Source organism: Haliotis rubra, unplaced genomic scaffold, assembly GCF_003918875.1.
Source record: "Haliotis rubra isolate DU_JTF1 unplaced genomic scaffold, ASM391887v1 Scf336, whole genome shotgun sequence".
Lineage (NCBI taxonomy): Eukaryota > Metazoa > Mollusca > Gastropoda > Lepetellida > Haliotidae > Haliotis > Haliotis rubra.
The window spans coordinates 489999-505173 of NW_025767009.1; the positions used below are offsets into that span (position 1 = coordinate 489999).

General features: G+C 43.0%; 1 protein-coding gene across 1 annotated transcript in view; it reads right to left on the reverse strand.

Moving 5' to 3' along the window:
* Positions 1–678: 678 nt before the first annotated feature.
* The window catches only part of LOC124284400 (carbonic anhydrase-related protein 10-like), a 115468-nt gene continuing 100971 nt past the window's right edge, over positions 679–15175 (reverse strand). The window contains exons 6-10 of the mRNA XM_046720488.1: positions 14423–14489; positions 13290–13444; positions 4318–4445; positions 3895–3934; positions 679–1853 (exon numbers count right to left, since the gene is read on the reverse strand). Of these exons, the coding sequence (XP_046576444.1) occupies positions 1851–1853; positions 3895–3934; positions 4318–4445; positions 13290–13444; positions 14423–14489 (393 nt within the window). The 3' untranslated portion in view covers positions 679–1850. The remainder of the gene's footprint in view (positions 1854–3894; positions 3935–4317; positions 4446–13289; positions 13445–14422; positions 14490–15175) is intronic.

Consider the following 15175-nt stretch of genomic DNA (forward strand, 5'->3'; position numbering starts at 1 on the left):
ACGTACAAGACATTATAGGCGAGTCTCATTGAACAGCAAGTGAAATGGTCTGTTGAAGAAATATACATTTCTGGCTATTACGAAAGAGATGAAAAGGATTGGGAAATTTAAGTGTAATGATATCATAGACGCTTAACATCACAAGCTACCATATAGAGGTTAGGAGAGAACATTTTTCAAATGCGAATAGGGGTTGGTAACAGGTTATGAAAATTGGGAGTAAACAAAGCTGAAATTCAACAAATATCATAACACTAAAAATACTGAACATAAAAATGGGAATCAAGAATATATTTGGGGAAATTACTTTTTGTAATTGTAAGCTCACTCTTCACTATAAAATAACCCCCAAATATTCATGATCCCTGAGCTGTTTTGTTCGGTATATGATCATATGATAACCTTATTGATTGAGCTATCTGAGGTACGAGACAGGTATATAGTCTCAGTGTTTTCAGTAGGGTAGGTATTGGATAAAATATCAAAGTGCCAGTGCCTTCACAAATGACCAGCTTTCCTTTAATGCAGTGGCTATTTATGGACATCCACATAATGGACGAGGCTAAAACATCCATCCATCATTGAGATAAACGTTATATTATTTCGTAGATTTTTTGTATTGAAAACTCATCAATACATTTAAACAGTGCCGATGTGATATTAGATGTTTACTCACTCTCTCACAAATCATATTTATTACTTAACTAATTTAATGTAAACCTTAAAATGATACGGGCATTTGTAACCATTAGGACTGAGAACATTTTCAATAACCATACACCCGCTCATAACAAATTGTTATTAATGTTTAGTAAAAAATATCATATGACTCGCTTACATATACATAATTTGAGCGTTTACCGATTATAGGTCCAACGGATAAGCATTTTGTCCTGTTCGTTAAGATCCAATTAGGCTGGAAGGATATTGACGAGGATTAGATCAACATGGAGTTTTGTGCCTCCTCGTGAAGAATTTTGAAAGGGGAGACAACTGATACACGGTATGTATAAAGCACGACACTGGAGAGTCAGGCGCAGTCGGCTAGAACACGAAGCAGAGTAGTATTCTGGAACAATAGACGCCGTAATAAATATATGAAACAAATGGCATTTTGCTGGCGTCTCGATCCAGACGCCAGACATCTATATGTTCCCTGGTTGGACGAATCTGTAAACCTGGCGTTCCGTTGATGTTGTCTTTTCCAATGCTAGAAAGCATACCGGAACATCCCGTAACTCATAATTCTCCATCAGACATCCATGCCCACCACTGTTAAGTATCCATATCCTGTTCTAACAGAACTGCTCTCTGAACGAGATTAATAACGTCACGTGACTCCACGTCCATCTTATAGGTTCTGCGTGGACATTCCACGGCACATGATACTTTCGAAGGTCGTCTAAACAAGCCTAAACTTGTAGTCATGGTAACCGGAAGATAAAAAGCCATTTCATTCTCATTTCCACAGTCGCCATCTTGATCTTCGGCCATTACACGGAAACCACATGACAGTTACGAGCATGATTAGACAAGTTCATGGAAGTTTCAAGGCGAATTTGACGACTATAGGTCGTCTATAGTTAGGTATCCTTGTGTAGAACACACCTCTTGAAGGAAAGTCGTTCTTTGGTAATTAGTCGTAGGGAGATATTGCTTGTAGACAATCAGCACCGTGACGTCATTACCCATAATCCTCTAGGTTTGCACAGTTTTTGATATTGGTATTTCTTTCCTACCGTGGCACTTGAAGCTCTGCATACGAACCAAACACGAGGTTTGTGACGTCATAGCACGCAGGCGCAATTTTCAACACATAATCACGTGACGCTATTTCTTGTACAAGTCGTTTACTGAAACGAAGTAGAAAAACATGTGTTTAAAAGGCTGCAAAACTACTCATGTATGATCAACATTAGAACTTGACTATAATCATTCATCGTTTCTGTATGAAACAGAGGCACAGAGACGCGCCCCTTAGGTGTGTCAGGATAGATGATCGCGGGTTTGAATTACAGTTTCACCCAAGATATGATTAGTAAGTCAACATCACACCCTTTCTTGCAAAGTTTACCAAAGAGAAAAACGCGACCCTCCGACTTCCAGAGATTCTGTTCGAGGCGAGACCCGTTAAGGTCCGGATTAGAATGAACCTTCAGCAACCAATGCTTGCCGTAAGAGGCGACTAACGGCATCGGGTGATCAGGCTCGCTGGCTTTGTTGACACATGTCATCGGTTCCCAATTGCGGAGGTCGATGATCAACTGTTGATCACTGGATTGTCTGGTCCAGAGTCGATTATTCATAGACCACCACCATATAGCTGGAATATTGCTGAGTGCGGCGTAAAACTAAACTCACTCACTCACTCTGTTCAAGGTGACCACAAACCAAAGTCATTTTACACAACAGCCAGTTTTAGGTACTTCAGGCACTAGAGATGTTACCTGTAGCAGAAGGGAATGTTTCAGAAGCACCGGTTTGTCACTGTAAATCCAGCATGTCATTTTTGTTGCAAATAAAACTGTACCGTTCAAATTTTCTACGTCAAAAGAACAACGCCCTGTTATCCATTTTTTTCAATAAATATAAAAACGCCCTCATTACGTTTGAGAAAAAACGGGTCGAGAAACCCAAATAGTATGGAAAAAAAGGGAACCCTGGTATTTTCGTGGCTAATTTAGGATTATTGCAGTAAGAGGCGATATATGGATCTGTAGTGAGACAAAGTGACTTGCTTGATTGCATGTCATCGAGTCTCAATTTGATAGATCGATGCTCTTGGTATCAACCACAGGACTGCTTGGTCCATTCTCGAATATTTACAGACCGACGCATTAGTTCCAGCGGCGTGAAACAAAACCCCAATCATCCAAACAAACCAAGTGAAGGGGATTATTGTCGTGTCAGCTAGTAGCTCCATCAGGTTTGAATCAGATATTTCAAGCCTTGCCTGGCTTCTAGTTGAACGTCTTTTGACCCGGATCAATCTATAATCTCTGATTTCCTTAATTACATGGACATGTCTAACCCACAAGACACGGTCACAGTACGTTATAAAGTCCAGACCGTGCTGAACGAGGTACCACGTTGAGAGCAGACGTCTTAAATTTATTTTAGCTCAAAAAGTAGAGTCGATGCAAAACATCGAGGCAAGATCTTTGCTCTCTAGAAGTGGCACAGTGACACTTAACAATGACAAAAATACTTAAACTAAGTTAAAAATCAATACTTACTCCGGAGAACTCTTGTTAAGAGAATGACATGAAACGTAGAGAAAACCGAAGACAAAAAGTCAATATTCCAAAGGAACGTCGATCTCTAAAGGATAAAACGCTGAAGAATGCTGTTGCTCAGCATTTAGGTCTTCTTTTTGTACAATTGTAGTACTCAGTTCTTCCTGATTCCCTCTCCCCTACCCCATTCTTTTACGGGGGTATGGGTGGTTCGGACTCCTGACACGTCTCAATTCGCTGAACAGAGTTACGTCCCTTACGCGGCAGACGACATATGATCGAGGATGTAAATCTGAGATTCCTTGTTGTGTTTAGTTTTTTCAGCCTCATACCCATTACAGATTCAAAGGCGGATCCAGAGGGTGGTTGCAGGGTGCGCCCTTTGCCCTGAAAGTTTATTAAATGACCATTGAAACTCGGGTGAAAATGAAGTGTGCACCCCTCCTTTTCTCAATAGCGCGCACCCCCACCCCCGACCCTTCTCAAAAAGCTGTATCCGCCCCTGAAATTTAACCTAAGCAGTATACGTCTAAGATCAGAATCACCTGGGACTTTTACCCCACATTAAGCTGTCTTGACGTGATCTAACTGGAATATTGTCAGCTGCCTTGAACCACACAGACTCACTTCTGGTTCGTTCTCTCAGACTAACGCTTACCTTGATAGTACGTATCTTTCTCCATTGAACATTTTCTTGACTGAAACAGAAAACAAATCATATAATACAGGTATTCTTAAATTCAAAGAAAGAAATTCCGAAAGCTTGAGGGGATGTGCTCATATATACAAAGGGAGACAATCGTGTCCATGATACGGCGATCGTAACCATTTGTTTTGGGCCCCGTTTCTGAAAGCTATCGTAGCGCACGACTGTCGTACCTCCTAGGCCTAAGTTTTCGAAGCTCTCTAAGTGCTAAGATAGTCGTAAGTCAATGTTAATGTATGGCACTTACGACTATCTTAGACTGTACTGTAACATAGACTTACGACTGTCGTAGCGCTACGATAGCTTTCAAAAACCGGGCCCCGGAAACGCTGCCTTCCAGAGTAACGGGTTGTCACCATACACAAGGATACTTACCCTTTCTTGAAGTTAATGTTGGTCCTCACGACCCTGTGGTTCAAAGGCATCAGTGGACGGGCGTTCACCTCCATTGGAAGATCCTCAAGATTCTCCCGACCATTGTATAAAACTCGTAATGATGATAGCTAGAAAATACAAAACACAAGCAGTGAGTGAGTGAGATTAGTTTTACGCCGCTTTCAGCAATATTCCAGCAAAATCACGGCGGGGGACACCAGAAATGGGCTTCACACATTGTACCCATGTGGGGAATCGAACCCGGATATTGGGCCAGACGAACGAACGCTTTAACTACTAGGCTGTCCAACCGCCCCCAAAACACAAGACACAACATCAATGACAACGACGACAACAACAACAAAGCACCTCCTCACCACAATAACAACCAACAACGACAAACCACGACGGTATTAAAGTTTTGTTTCATCAGACCTGATACATCAGTGTAAAACGCAAAAGAAATGATTAAACTCTCTTAAAAGTATTGTCTGCGGGTTGAAGTACAAACAAGTCTGACAGAAATGAGTTTTCGGAGATGCTGCTGTGAAAGGTGAGGCAACGCGTCGTTCCCCTTCTTGTTACCACTCTAGTGGTTTTCTTTATTACTTTAATCATAATGTATTAGTAAAATTGTCCTAAGGTTTTCAATCTTTACGTGAATTATTTTGTTTTCTATTAGCAGACTTATTGGATTGTCTTAAAGGAAAGGTATAAACTACCGCAGCTGTACATCGCTCATAACCGGGAGTCGTTGCCAGAGGCTGCAGTAATAGCAGGGCAGAGACCACAGCAGTAGCAGTAGATACCACCTAAATCAGAGTCGTGGCCAGCAGCAGCTGGCAGTAGTAGTAGACAGCACTTAACACGTAGTCATGGCCAGAGACTGCAGCAGTAGCAGTAGACAGCACTTAACACGTAGTCATAGCCAGAGACTGCAGCAGTAGCAGTAGACAGCACTTAACACGTAGTCGTGGCCAGAGACTGCAGCAGTAGCAGTAGACAGCACTTAACGCAGAGTCGTGGCCAGAGACTGCAGCAGTAGCAGTAGACAGCACTTAACGCAGAGTCATGGCCAGAGACTGCAGCAGTAGCAGTAGACAGCACTTAACGCAGAGTCGTGGCCAGAGACTGCAGCAGTAGCAGTAGCAGCACTTAACAGCAACTTAACTGGCCAGAGACTGCAGCAGTAGCAGTAGACAGCACTTAACGCAGAGTCGTGGCCAGAGACAGCAGCAGTAGCAGTAGACAGCACTTAACGCAGAGTCGTGGCCAGAGTCGTGGCCAGAGACTGCAGCAGTAGCAGTAGACAGCACTTAACGCAGAGCCGTGGCCAGAGACTGCAGCAGTAGCAGTAGACAGCACTTAACGCTTAACGCAGAGTCGTGGCCAGAGAGACTGCAGCAGTAGCAGTAGACAGCACTTAGAAGCACTTAACGCAGAGTCATGGCCAGAGACTGCAGCAGTAGCAGTAGACAGCACTTAACGCAGAGTCGTGGCCAGAGACTGCAGCAGTAGCAGTAGACAGCACTTAACGCAGAGTCGTGGCCAGAGACTGCAGCAGTAGCAGTAGACAGACTTAACACATAGTTAGGGCAGAGTAGCAGTAGACAGCCAGAGACTGCAGAGAGCAGTAGCAGTAGACAGCACTTAACGCAGAGACTGCAGCAGTGGCCAGAGACTGCAGCAGTAGCAGTAGACAGCACTTAACGCAGAGTCGTGGCCAGAGACTGCAGCAGTAGCAGTAGACAGCACTTAACGCAGAGTCGTGGCCAGAGACTGCAGCAGTAGCAGTAGACAGCACTTAACGCAGAGTCGTGGCCAGAGACTGCAGCAGTAGCAGTAGACAGCACTTAACGCAGAGTCGTGGCCAGAGACTGCAGCAGTAGCAGTAGACAGCACTTAACGCAGAGTCGTGGCCAGAGACTGCAGCAGTAGCAGTAGACAGCACTTAACGCAGAGTCGTGGCCAGAGACTGCAGCAGTAGCAGTAGACAGCACTTAACGCAGAGTCGTGGCCAGTGACTGCAGAGACTGCAGCAGTAGCAGTGACCAGAGACAGCACTTAACGCAGAGTCGTGGCCAGAGACTGCAGCAGTAGCAGTAGACAGCACTTAACGCAGAGTCGTGGCCAGAGACTGCAGCAGTAGCAGTAGACAGCACTTAACGCAGAGTCGTGGCCAGAGACTGCAGCAGTAGCAGTAGACAGCACTGGCCAGAGACCGCAGCAGTAGCAGTAGACAGCACTTAACGCAGAGCCGTGGCCAGAGACTGTAGCAGTAGCAGTAGACAGCACTTAACGCAGAGTCGTGACCAGAGACTGCAGCAGTAGCAGTAGACAGCACTTAACGCAGAGCCGTGGCCAGAGACTGCAGCAGTAGCAGTAGACAGAGTCGTGGGCACAAGATGTATTAGCCGCAGTAGATAGCTCTTAACACCGACAGTCTGAACTTTCATGCTACAATGTACCGTGTGTAGTTTCGACTAATGCGATGTAGTCAAATGTACAATAATGCATCTTTTAACGTCGGTAATTAACTTCCACTTCAGCTGCTATATTTACGGCTCTATGATCATCGAATATACACAACTCAATGTTTTATTGGCTCAGAACCAGCATGAACAGCATATGTCTTTATATACAATGTACTTTATGCTTTAGGGGAATTATGAGTAAGTGAGTTGGCTTAGTGCAGCCTTGACAAGAACTCGAGTTGTATACGCTTCTGATTTCCCAGGATTAAAACTCATGGTCATTGGATTATGGTTGGTTTGTTGTTTAACGCCGCACTCAGCAATATTCCAGCTATAGGGCGGCGGTCTGTAAATAATCGATAATGATATCGCTAGAATATTGCCAGAAGCGGCGTTAAACTATACTCACTCACCCAAAATCTTACATTTTTATCTTTTTAAATTTTTTTAAATTTAAAAAAAAATAATTCTATTCCCAAAATCTTACATGGATGACGACAAACACGAGACAACAGGAATTCCCTAGAACAACCGCCATATAGCTGGAATATTGCTGAGTGCGGCTTTAAACAACCAACTAACCAATCCTAGAACAAAGTAACACAGACAGTAGACTCACATAGCCTTTATGTCAGGATAACGTTCAACTGGCAAGCATTAAAGACAGACGGTGATTTTTTCACGTTTTCCCCACAAAACCCCAGCGTGCAGTACGAACATCTTTGTCGTTGGAGTAACTCTGTGTCATGGCAATTTTAAGTTTAAAAAACATGACAATTAACTGCTAGTCACTATATTTTACACATTACTGTATCTTAATTTCATTATAACTGCAACCGACGCATTTTAGTTTTGCTTTTATAGTTCCTCAAATGGGAGCTATATGGAGGGTCTGTAAAGCCCCCATCAAGCTGCTCATAAAGGTTTGAAACCCCATAAATCTGCTTCTCTGTACTAAAGTCTGTTTACCGTGCGCTTGTCGGGGAAGGGGAGGGGGTGTTGTTCATGTCGGACACTGGTAAATCTTGCAACGTGCTAATTCAATAATATTGCACGACTATTGACGAAAACATCAAAAACTCTGTCACTCCACGACAGATAGGAAGCAGACACCAACGCCAAACAAGCCGCGTCTTAATTACCGGCCATTTGATGCAGATAAAGAAGAAATTCCTCTAGTCCCTTGCCACCGCTGTCCGAGAGTTATGAGAACTTCGATCGCCGGAGATTAAAAAGACGAGTTATTGCAACTTGTTCATCGAACGCTCTTGCTGCCAACTGGATGAGGACTCGTCAAGGATTGACCCGGCCCTGCTAAGAGCTCCAGGGACCATGTACGGAGCTCAGTGGCTAGAAATTGCTGTTTTTATAAACAACACATCGGCAAGAAACACTTTGATGGATTGGATTGAGATGAGAGAGGTAGTTATAAGCACTCGCCTCGCCAGTTAAACTTCCAAATGGTGAAGAATTCATCTCGAGTATGTATCAAAATGTCCTCTGATCACTCGGAACTATTGAAGCAATCGATTGTAGATCCTGAGTAAATGTTTACCACCAGCGTAATGAAGTTTGCAAAATCAAAGTTCACAATTTGTAATATTCATACTCTCCAAACGCTTCCTTCCTGGGGGAATTTTATTCATGAATGACTCTTAAACGACCATAGCATATCTGAGAACACAAAGGCGCTTATAGTGGAAAGAATTCGTTCCATTATTAATCTTACATTTCTGCTATTTCTAGACTCACTGCGCCGAACGGCTGATTGAATAATTTTGTACGCGAAAGTGTCCTGATTATCGGTATAAATTTGAAATAGTTTGCGCAAATCTTTCTGATCTGAATTTTGTAATGTGGCAGATTGAAAAAGGTCGGGACGACATCTGCAATTCCTTGCCAAAATCTCACGGCACATTTTTCAGAGGAATTGTTCAAGGTCATTACTTGCCCCTCGCAATACCGACGGATGGACACGATTCAATTTTAGCTTTAACACCATGTACTAATGAAATGAGTGAGTTTAGTGTTACGCCGCGTTTAGCAATATTCCTGCAATATCACGGCGGGGGACACATTGTACCCATGTGGGGAATCGAACCCGGGTCTTCGGCGTGATGAGCGAATGCTTTAACCACAAGGCTACCCCATCGTCCCTTATATGCTACTGAAAGCACTACCTCCATCGTCAATCGAGATTTTGCATACCCTGAATCCGTCCATCGGTATGAATACAGCCACTATACAGGGTGGTGGATGTATTTAACGAATGAAGACACAGGACGGTCCCTGAGAGACTCCATCGAGTGTCCAGGTCCCTGAGAGACTCCACCGAGAGTCCAGGTCACTGAGAGACTCCACCGAGTGTCCATTTTCCTGAGAGACTCCACGGAGTGTCCGGGTCCCTGAGAGACTCCACGGAGTGTCCAGGTCCCTGAGAGACTCCACCGAGTGTCCAGGTCCCTGAGAGACTCCACCGAGTGTCCAGGTCCCTGAGAGACTCCACCGAGTGTCCGGGTCCCTGAGAGACTCCACGGAGTGTCCGGGTCCCTGAGAGACTCCACCGAGTGTCCAGGTCACTGAGACTAGGCTACATCCCACAGATATCGGCAATAGTTCTTGTGCCTGGTGTGTCATGTGTCATAAATTGTTATGTCCATCTGCACGACGTATCATTTCAATATTAGACAATGGTGGGGTTTACAGAAACTTCGTGTACGGAGAAGGCTCATTTGACATCATTGCGATGTAATCAGTCTCACGGGCTGACTATAATACACGTGTCACTAAAACAAACGCATCTACTAACGGGTGATGGGGGAACATATCTGAAAGATGTACGGCCACTCTTAAAGTTTAAATCCTCTCGTAGTTGTATACTCCGCGGTGAGTTGAGAACACAATTCGAATTGATTCGTTGACCAGGTTAATAATGACATACGTTTTGAGCATACACCTTCCTCTTCGTAAGATGCCTATTATGAATGAATATTAATGAAATAATATTAATATTTCATTAATATTACAGTAGCTACAATAGCTTCAACAATTTCGTACCAAAGCCATAACTCCCGTCTATCGACGGAACATGGGAATTTCGCAGACATGAGTCCGCTAATGGGACACACAAAACTCCAATTCAATATAGCATTTTACATTAGATTAACCACTGTGAAATAACACGTCATTGTATGTTACGGTAACTATTGAGTGTAAGTATTGCGCGGAGCAGCAGCCGCCATCAATGGCGGAAGGAGGGGGCAGAGAAGAATCATGTCCCTCAATACCTCGGATATTGACGACATTTACATGCTGTGCTCTGTCATCCATAACGCGCTAATCCAACAAAGAATTACACTATTGACATTTTACATCCATTAAGAAAGGAGTCGCGATTTGTGTTACCATTAACACATTTGTGAAATCGATGCAGCCACTGAATGGAAATGCACTAATTAAGTGCATCAACTTCCTTCAACATTGACGTTCACTTTTCCATCATCAACGAACGCCGTGACACATGTGTCATCTTCTGCGAACACCTCGGCACAAATGCCATTAGCATCAGCGAACACCGTGAACAGAAGTGTCATCATCAGCGAACACCGTGACTGACGTGTCATCATCAGCAAAAACCGTGAAAAGAAGTGTCATCATCAGCAAAAACCGTGAAAAGAAGTGTCATCATCAGCGAACACCGTGAACAGAAGTGTCATCATCAGCAAACACCGTGAAAAGAAGTGTCATCATCAGCAAACACCGTGACAGAAGTGTCATCATCAGCGAACACCGTGAACAGAAGTGTCATCATCAGCGAACTCCGTGGCAGACGTGTAATCATCAGCAAACACCGTGACAGACGTGTCATCATCAGCTAACACCGTGACAGACGTGTCATCATCAGCTAACACCGTGACAGACGTGTCATCATCAGCTAACACCGTGACAGACGTGTCATCATCAGCTAACACCGCGACAGACGTGCCATCATCAGCGAACACCGTGAACAGAAATGTCATCATCAGCGAACACCGTGACTGACGTCATCATCAGCGAACACCGTGACAGACGTGTCATCTGTCAACGTTTAAACAATATGGACTTAGGGTTTCCAAATTTAATTTATTCCATACACTGCAGAGTGTTTTTGCGTACATGTTATTCAACTTGTCAGTTTATTGAAACAGCTTCTTGTCTCTTATTCTTTGATAGATCAATCAAGTGTACTTACTTTAGAAAGTGCAATATTTAACAAGTTGTTTTTAACATCTGTGATGGATGTATTTGTACAGCTTCGATTCATAATATCGTTCTCTTGTAAACCTGAGGCACAATTTCACAGTTTCTTTAAATTGGAATGATTAATTTGTTTTTAAATTTACGATCTTGCAATATTTTCTCAATAAGGAATTCAGTGCTGCCATGGTTACAGGTCACCTGCTCGTGCAATGGACCACGTGACCACACACTCAACATGTCCCGAACGTGCCCGACTAATGTTCACGCGCTCAGCAGAACGTTTGAATCAGCGGTCGTCTTTCATGCTTATTGATGTTATAAAAAAAGTTATGAAAACGGAAGTATAAAATCGATGCCAAGGCGAGAAACTGTTCTGGTCAAGTGCCATCGATCAGTGACCGTTTTTCACCATGTATCAAAGAGACTGGCTTTATGGGAGAAAGGCGAAACATAAATTGCCACTGTTGAAATTCTTACAAAATATCAAAATACTTCATAGAAAGCTCTGGATGTTTTAACAAAGGCATCTTAATGCAGAAGCTGCAATCAAACAACCTCAACCCCCTCAACCCCCGGTTCAACGAGCAGTTGGCCTAATTATTCCTATCAAATTAACGCCAAACTCACATCAAACAAGTTGGGGAAATTTACAACATAGACTGGTGAAGGGTAAAATTTGAACTGGGCTCGGTCTTGCAGTAGCGACGCATGGCTAAGCAGCAAGCAGCACGCCTAATGAAGGGTCTGGAACCTTAACAGAGGACACATCATGGCAGCTAATGCCAGTTCTACACCATTCAGAAGCAGTACCGAGAACAGTCTAACTGAATCTTAGTGGAAACCAACACAATTTGCCAGTCTGATTGGGTTATAACGACTTATTAATCACAAAGAAATCGACGGTCGATTGAGCAGTTTGCTAAAATTCAATCGACGTGGGAGCGGCCCTCTCTCAGTTGGTTGAAGCAAATAGAAACTCAACTATGTGACCAGATTGATCATTTAAAGGGGCAACACTCGGGAAATAACAGGCGTGGGTACACTTTATTCCCCACTTCTATCATTATTGAAATGAATTTAGTGGTAAGCTGCACTGTAGAGGCCGTTTGATTTAAAAATAAACGCTCAGGCCAAAGGTTTATGCTTAATCGGTATATTTTCATGTTCGACTGAATATCAATATGCTCGTAAATTTCTTTCTTTTTATCAAAGGTGCACTCATCTTGAAGAGCGAGGCTTGTGTTAATGTTTAAATGTGCATGAAATGCTTTTATCAAATCAATTGTTTTGTACTGAATCAAACAATAATTCACATATCACAAATAGTGCTTTCTTGGTTCAGATGTCGGTAACTGAAAGCGGTGATATACCCAACTCACTCATTCACTTGACTCTCTCAGATGTCTGTGACATGTGGAACGGTGTTGAAAGTTAAGTTGAGTGAGTGAGTTTTACGCCGCACTCAGCAATATTCAAGCTATATGGCGGTGGTCTGTAAATAATCGAGTCTGGACCAGACAATCCAGTGATCAACAGCACGAGCATCGATCTGGGAACCGATGACATGTGTCAACCAAGTCAGCGAGCCTGACAACCCGATCCCGTTAGTCGCCTCTCACGACAAGCATGGGTTGCTGAAGGTACATTCTAACCCGGACCTTCACGGGTGTTGAAAGTTAAGATTTTCAGAATCTCAGTTGAATAATTACGAACACACTACAAGAAATATAGAAAATACAGTCGAACCCCTTCAGACTTCATCAAAGAGGGGACGGTTGGTTAAACCGTATGCAATTCGCGCTGAAGACCCGGGTTCGATTCTCCACATGGGTACACTGTGTGAATCCCATTTCTGGTGTCCCCATCCGTGATTTTGCTGGAATATTGCTAAAAGCCGTGTAAAACATACTCACTCACTCGTCACGTGATGTCATTTTGCATAAACGGGTAAACAGGAATCGACCGCATTGACGAGGTTTCCGGACAAATGGGGTTTGATGATATGTGACACATGCATATATGATGATATATGTGTTTAATATACAGTTAACTATGGTATTCAAAATTCAAACCCGTGGTCCAGATCCACAAAGTCATCTTATTGCTAAGAATGTCGTAAGTCGATGTTAATGTAGAAAAATTAAGATCGTCTTAATGCTAAGATTGTTTTCTGGAACGGGTCTAGAATGACGAACCGATTCCAATGACACGAGTGTCAGGAGTTGACTTTACACCACAATGATATATTTAAATGCTTACCTGCTCTTTAGATATATAGATAGGTTTGTTGAGTATAATCCACGTGACCGTCTCCTGGCAACCAGGGTAAGTGAGGGAGCCATCGTAGGTCATGTAGTGCTCCGTCTTCGGCAGCAGCTGTTCTAAGGCCAGGTGATGGACCTTTGCCCGCTTGCCTGGAACAGGCACACAGGTATATACACCAAGGGCAACAGCAAAATATATGCTGGGTGAAACATTCGTTGCCAAACCATTTTGAAAAGAGGGCTTACGATCTTGCCTGTGACAAAAGGACTACATATAGTATATCTTCTTTAAGGCCAGGGCGGTGGGGTAGTCTAGTGGTTAATGCGTTCCTTTGTCACGCCGAAGGCCCGGGTTCGATTCCACACATGGATACAATGCGTGAAGCCCATTTCTGGTGTCCCCCGCCGTGATGTTGCTGGAATGTTGCTAAAAGCGGCCTAAACCCAAACTCACTCACTCACTAAGGCCAAAACATTACATGACACCTTGCCCAGAACCAAAGAAGAAATATATATATATATATATATATATATATATATATATATATATATATATATATATATATATATATATATACACACAGCATTGCAAGTGGCAATAAATGGTCTTGTATGGCATATCTTGTCTGCTAACGGGATCGGGTGGTCAGGCTCGCTGACTTGGTTAACACATGTCATCGGTTCCCAATAGCGTAGATCGATGCTCATGCTGTTGATCACTGGATTGTCTGGTTCAGACTCGATTATTTACAGACCGCCGCCATATTGCTGGAATATTGCTGAGTGCGGCGTAAAACTAAACTCACTCACTCCTGTCTGCTACGTTCTAGCTTCCCATACCTACACGACAGCCACCTAAGGCCCACCTTATTCACAAATCACTCATTTTTGTCTTGAAACCCTGGCAAGACTTCATAAAATGCTTCACATCAAATTTGCAATGTACTCGTAGAATCGATATTAGCATTTGACATAAGCATATAATATATATTATATGCATAAGCGTAGCGACAGAAGGAGAGTTATAGAATTCTCCGACGTGAAGACGTACACAACATTAAAGACTGCATGTCCCTCGGATATAGAGATAATCATACAGTATTGATCTCGGGATCATGATATTATTACCTTTATAATGCAGTCCCCTCAGTTCTTTCGTTATTAACACAAATGCTTTGTTTGGTTCCTTGCCAATCTGAAAAGTAATGACACTGTATATAATAATAGTAGTAGTCATCATCATGATGATGATGATGATGATGATGATGATGATGAAGTGACGAAACTGTTTCTATAATCATAAGACACCTCTTTGAAACCATTGTACGATTCGACTTTATCGTAAGCATGGGTTTGTGAATGACGTCCGTCACATGCAAAGCAAGTCAAACGTTTACCTGAAAAGCGTAAACAATTGCAACATCTTCAGACACTATCGGGGTACGTCACAGAACCTAATGACATGATCCTTCCTGCCGTACACATTCACGACAAACATAATACTCTCCACCTATGATAACCAGATCCACAAAGCGTTCGTAGCGCTACGACATTCGTAAGCCTATGATAAACTTTAGAGTTGCGACAGGTCGTAACGTTACGAACGTTTTGTGGATCGGAACCCTGACTCCCAAACGGACGCACATTTACGGTTCTACTGGGGCTTAAGTAAATAAATATATATGTTGCCATTTTATAATTATGAAGTGTTTCGAAATTGGCATTAGAGAATCGCCAAGCTGCTACCAGTGGAACAATTTATTGGTGACGTCAAATTCCAATTACATGTACCGTGTATGCTTTCAGTGCTTAAAACAAAGTTTCTTAAGTTTATTTGTCTACACAAATTGACACTAATTTGTTCACAGTATATGAAGGCAA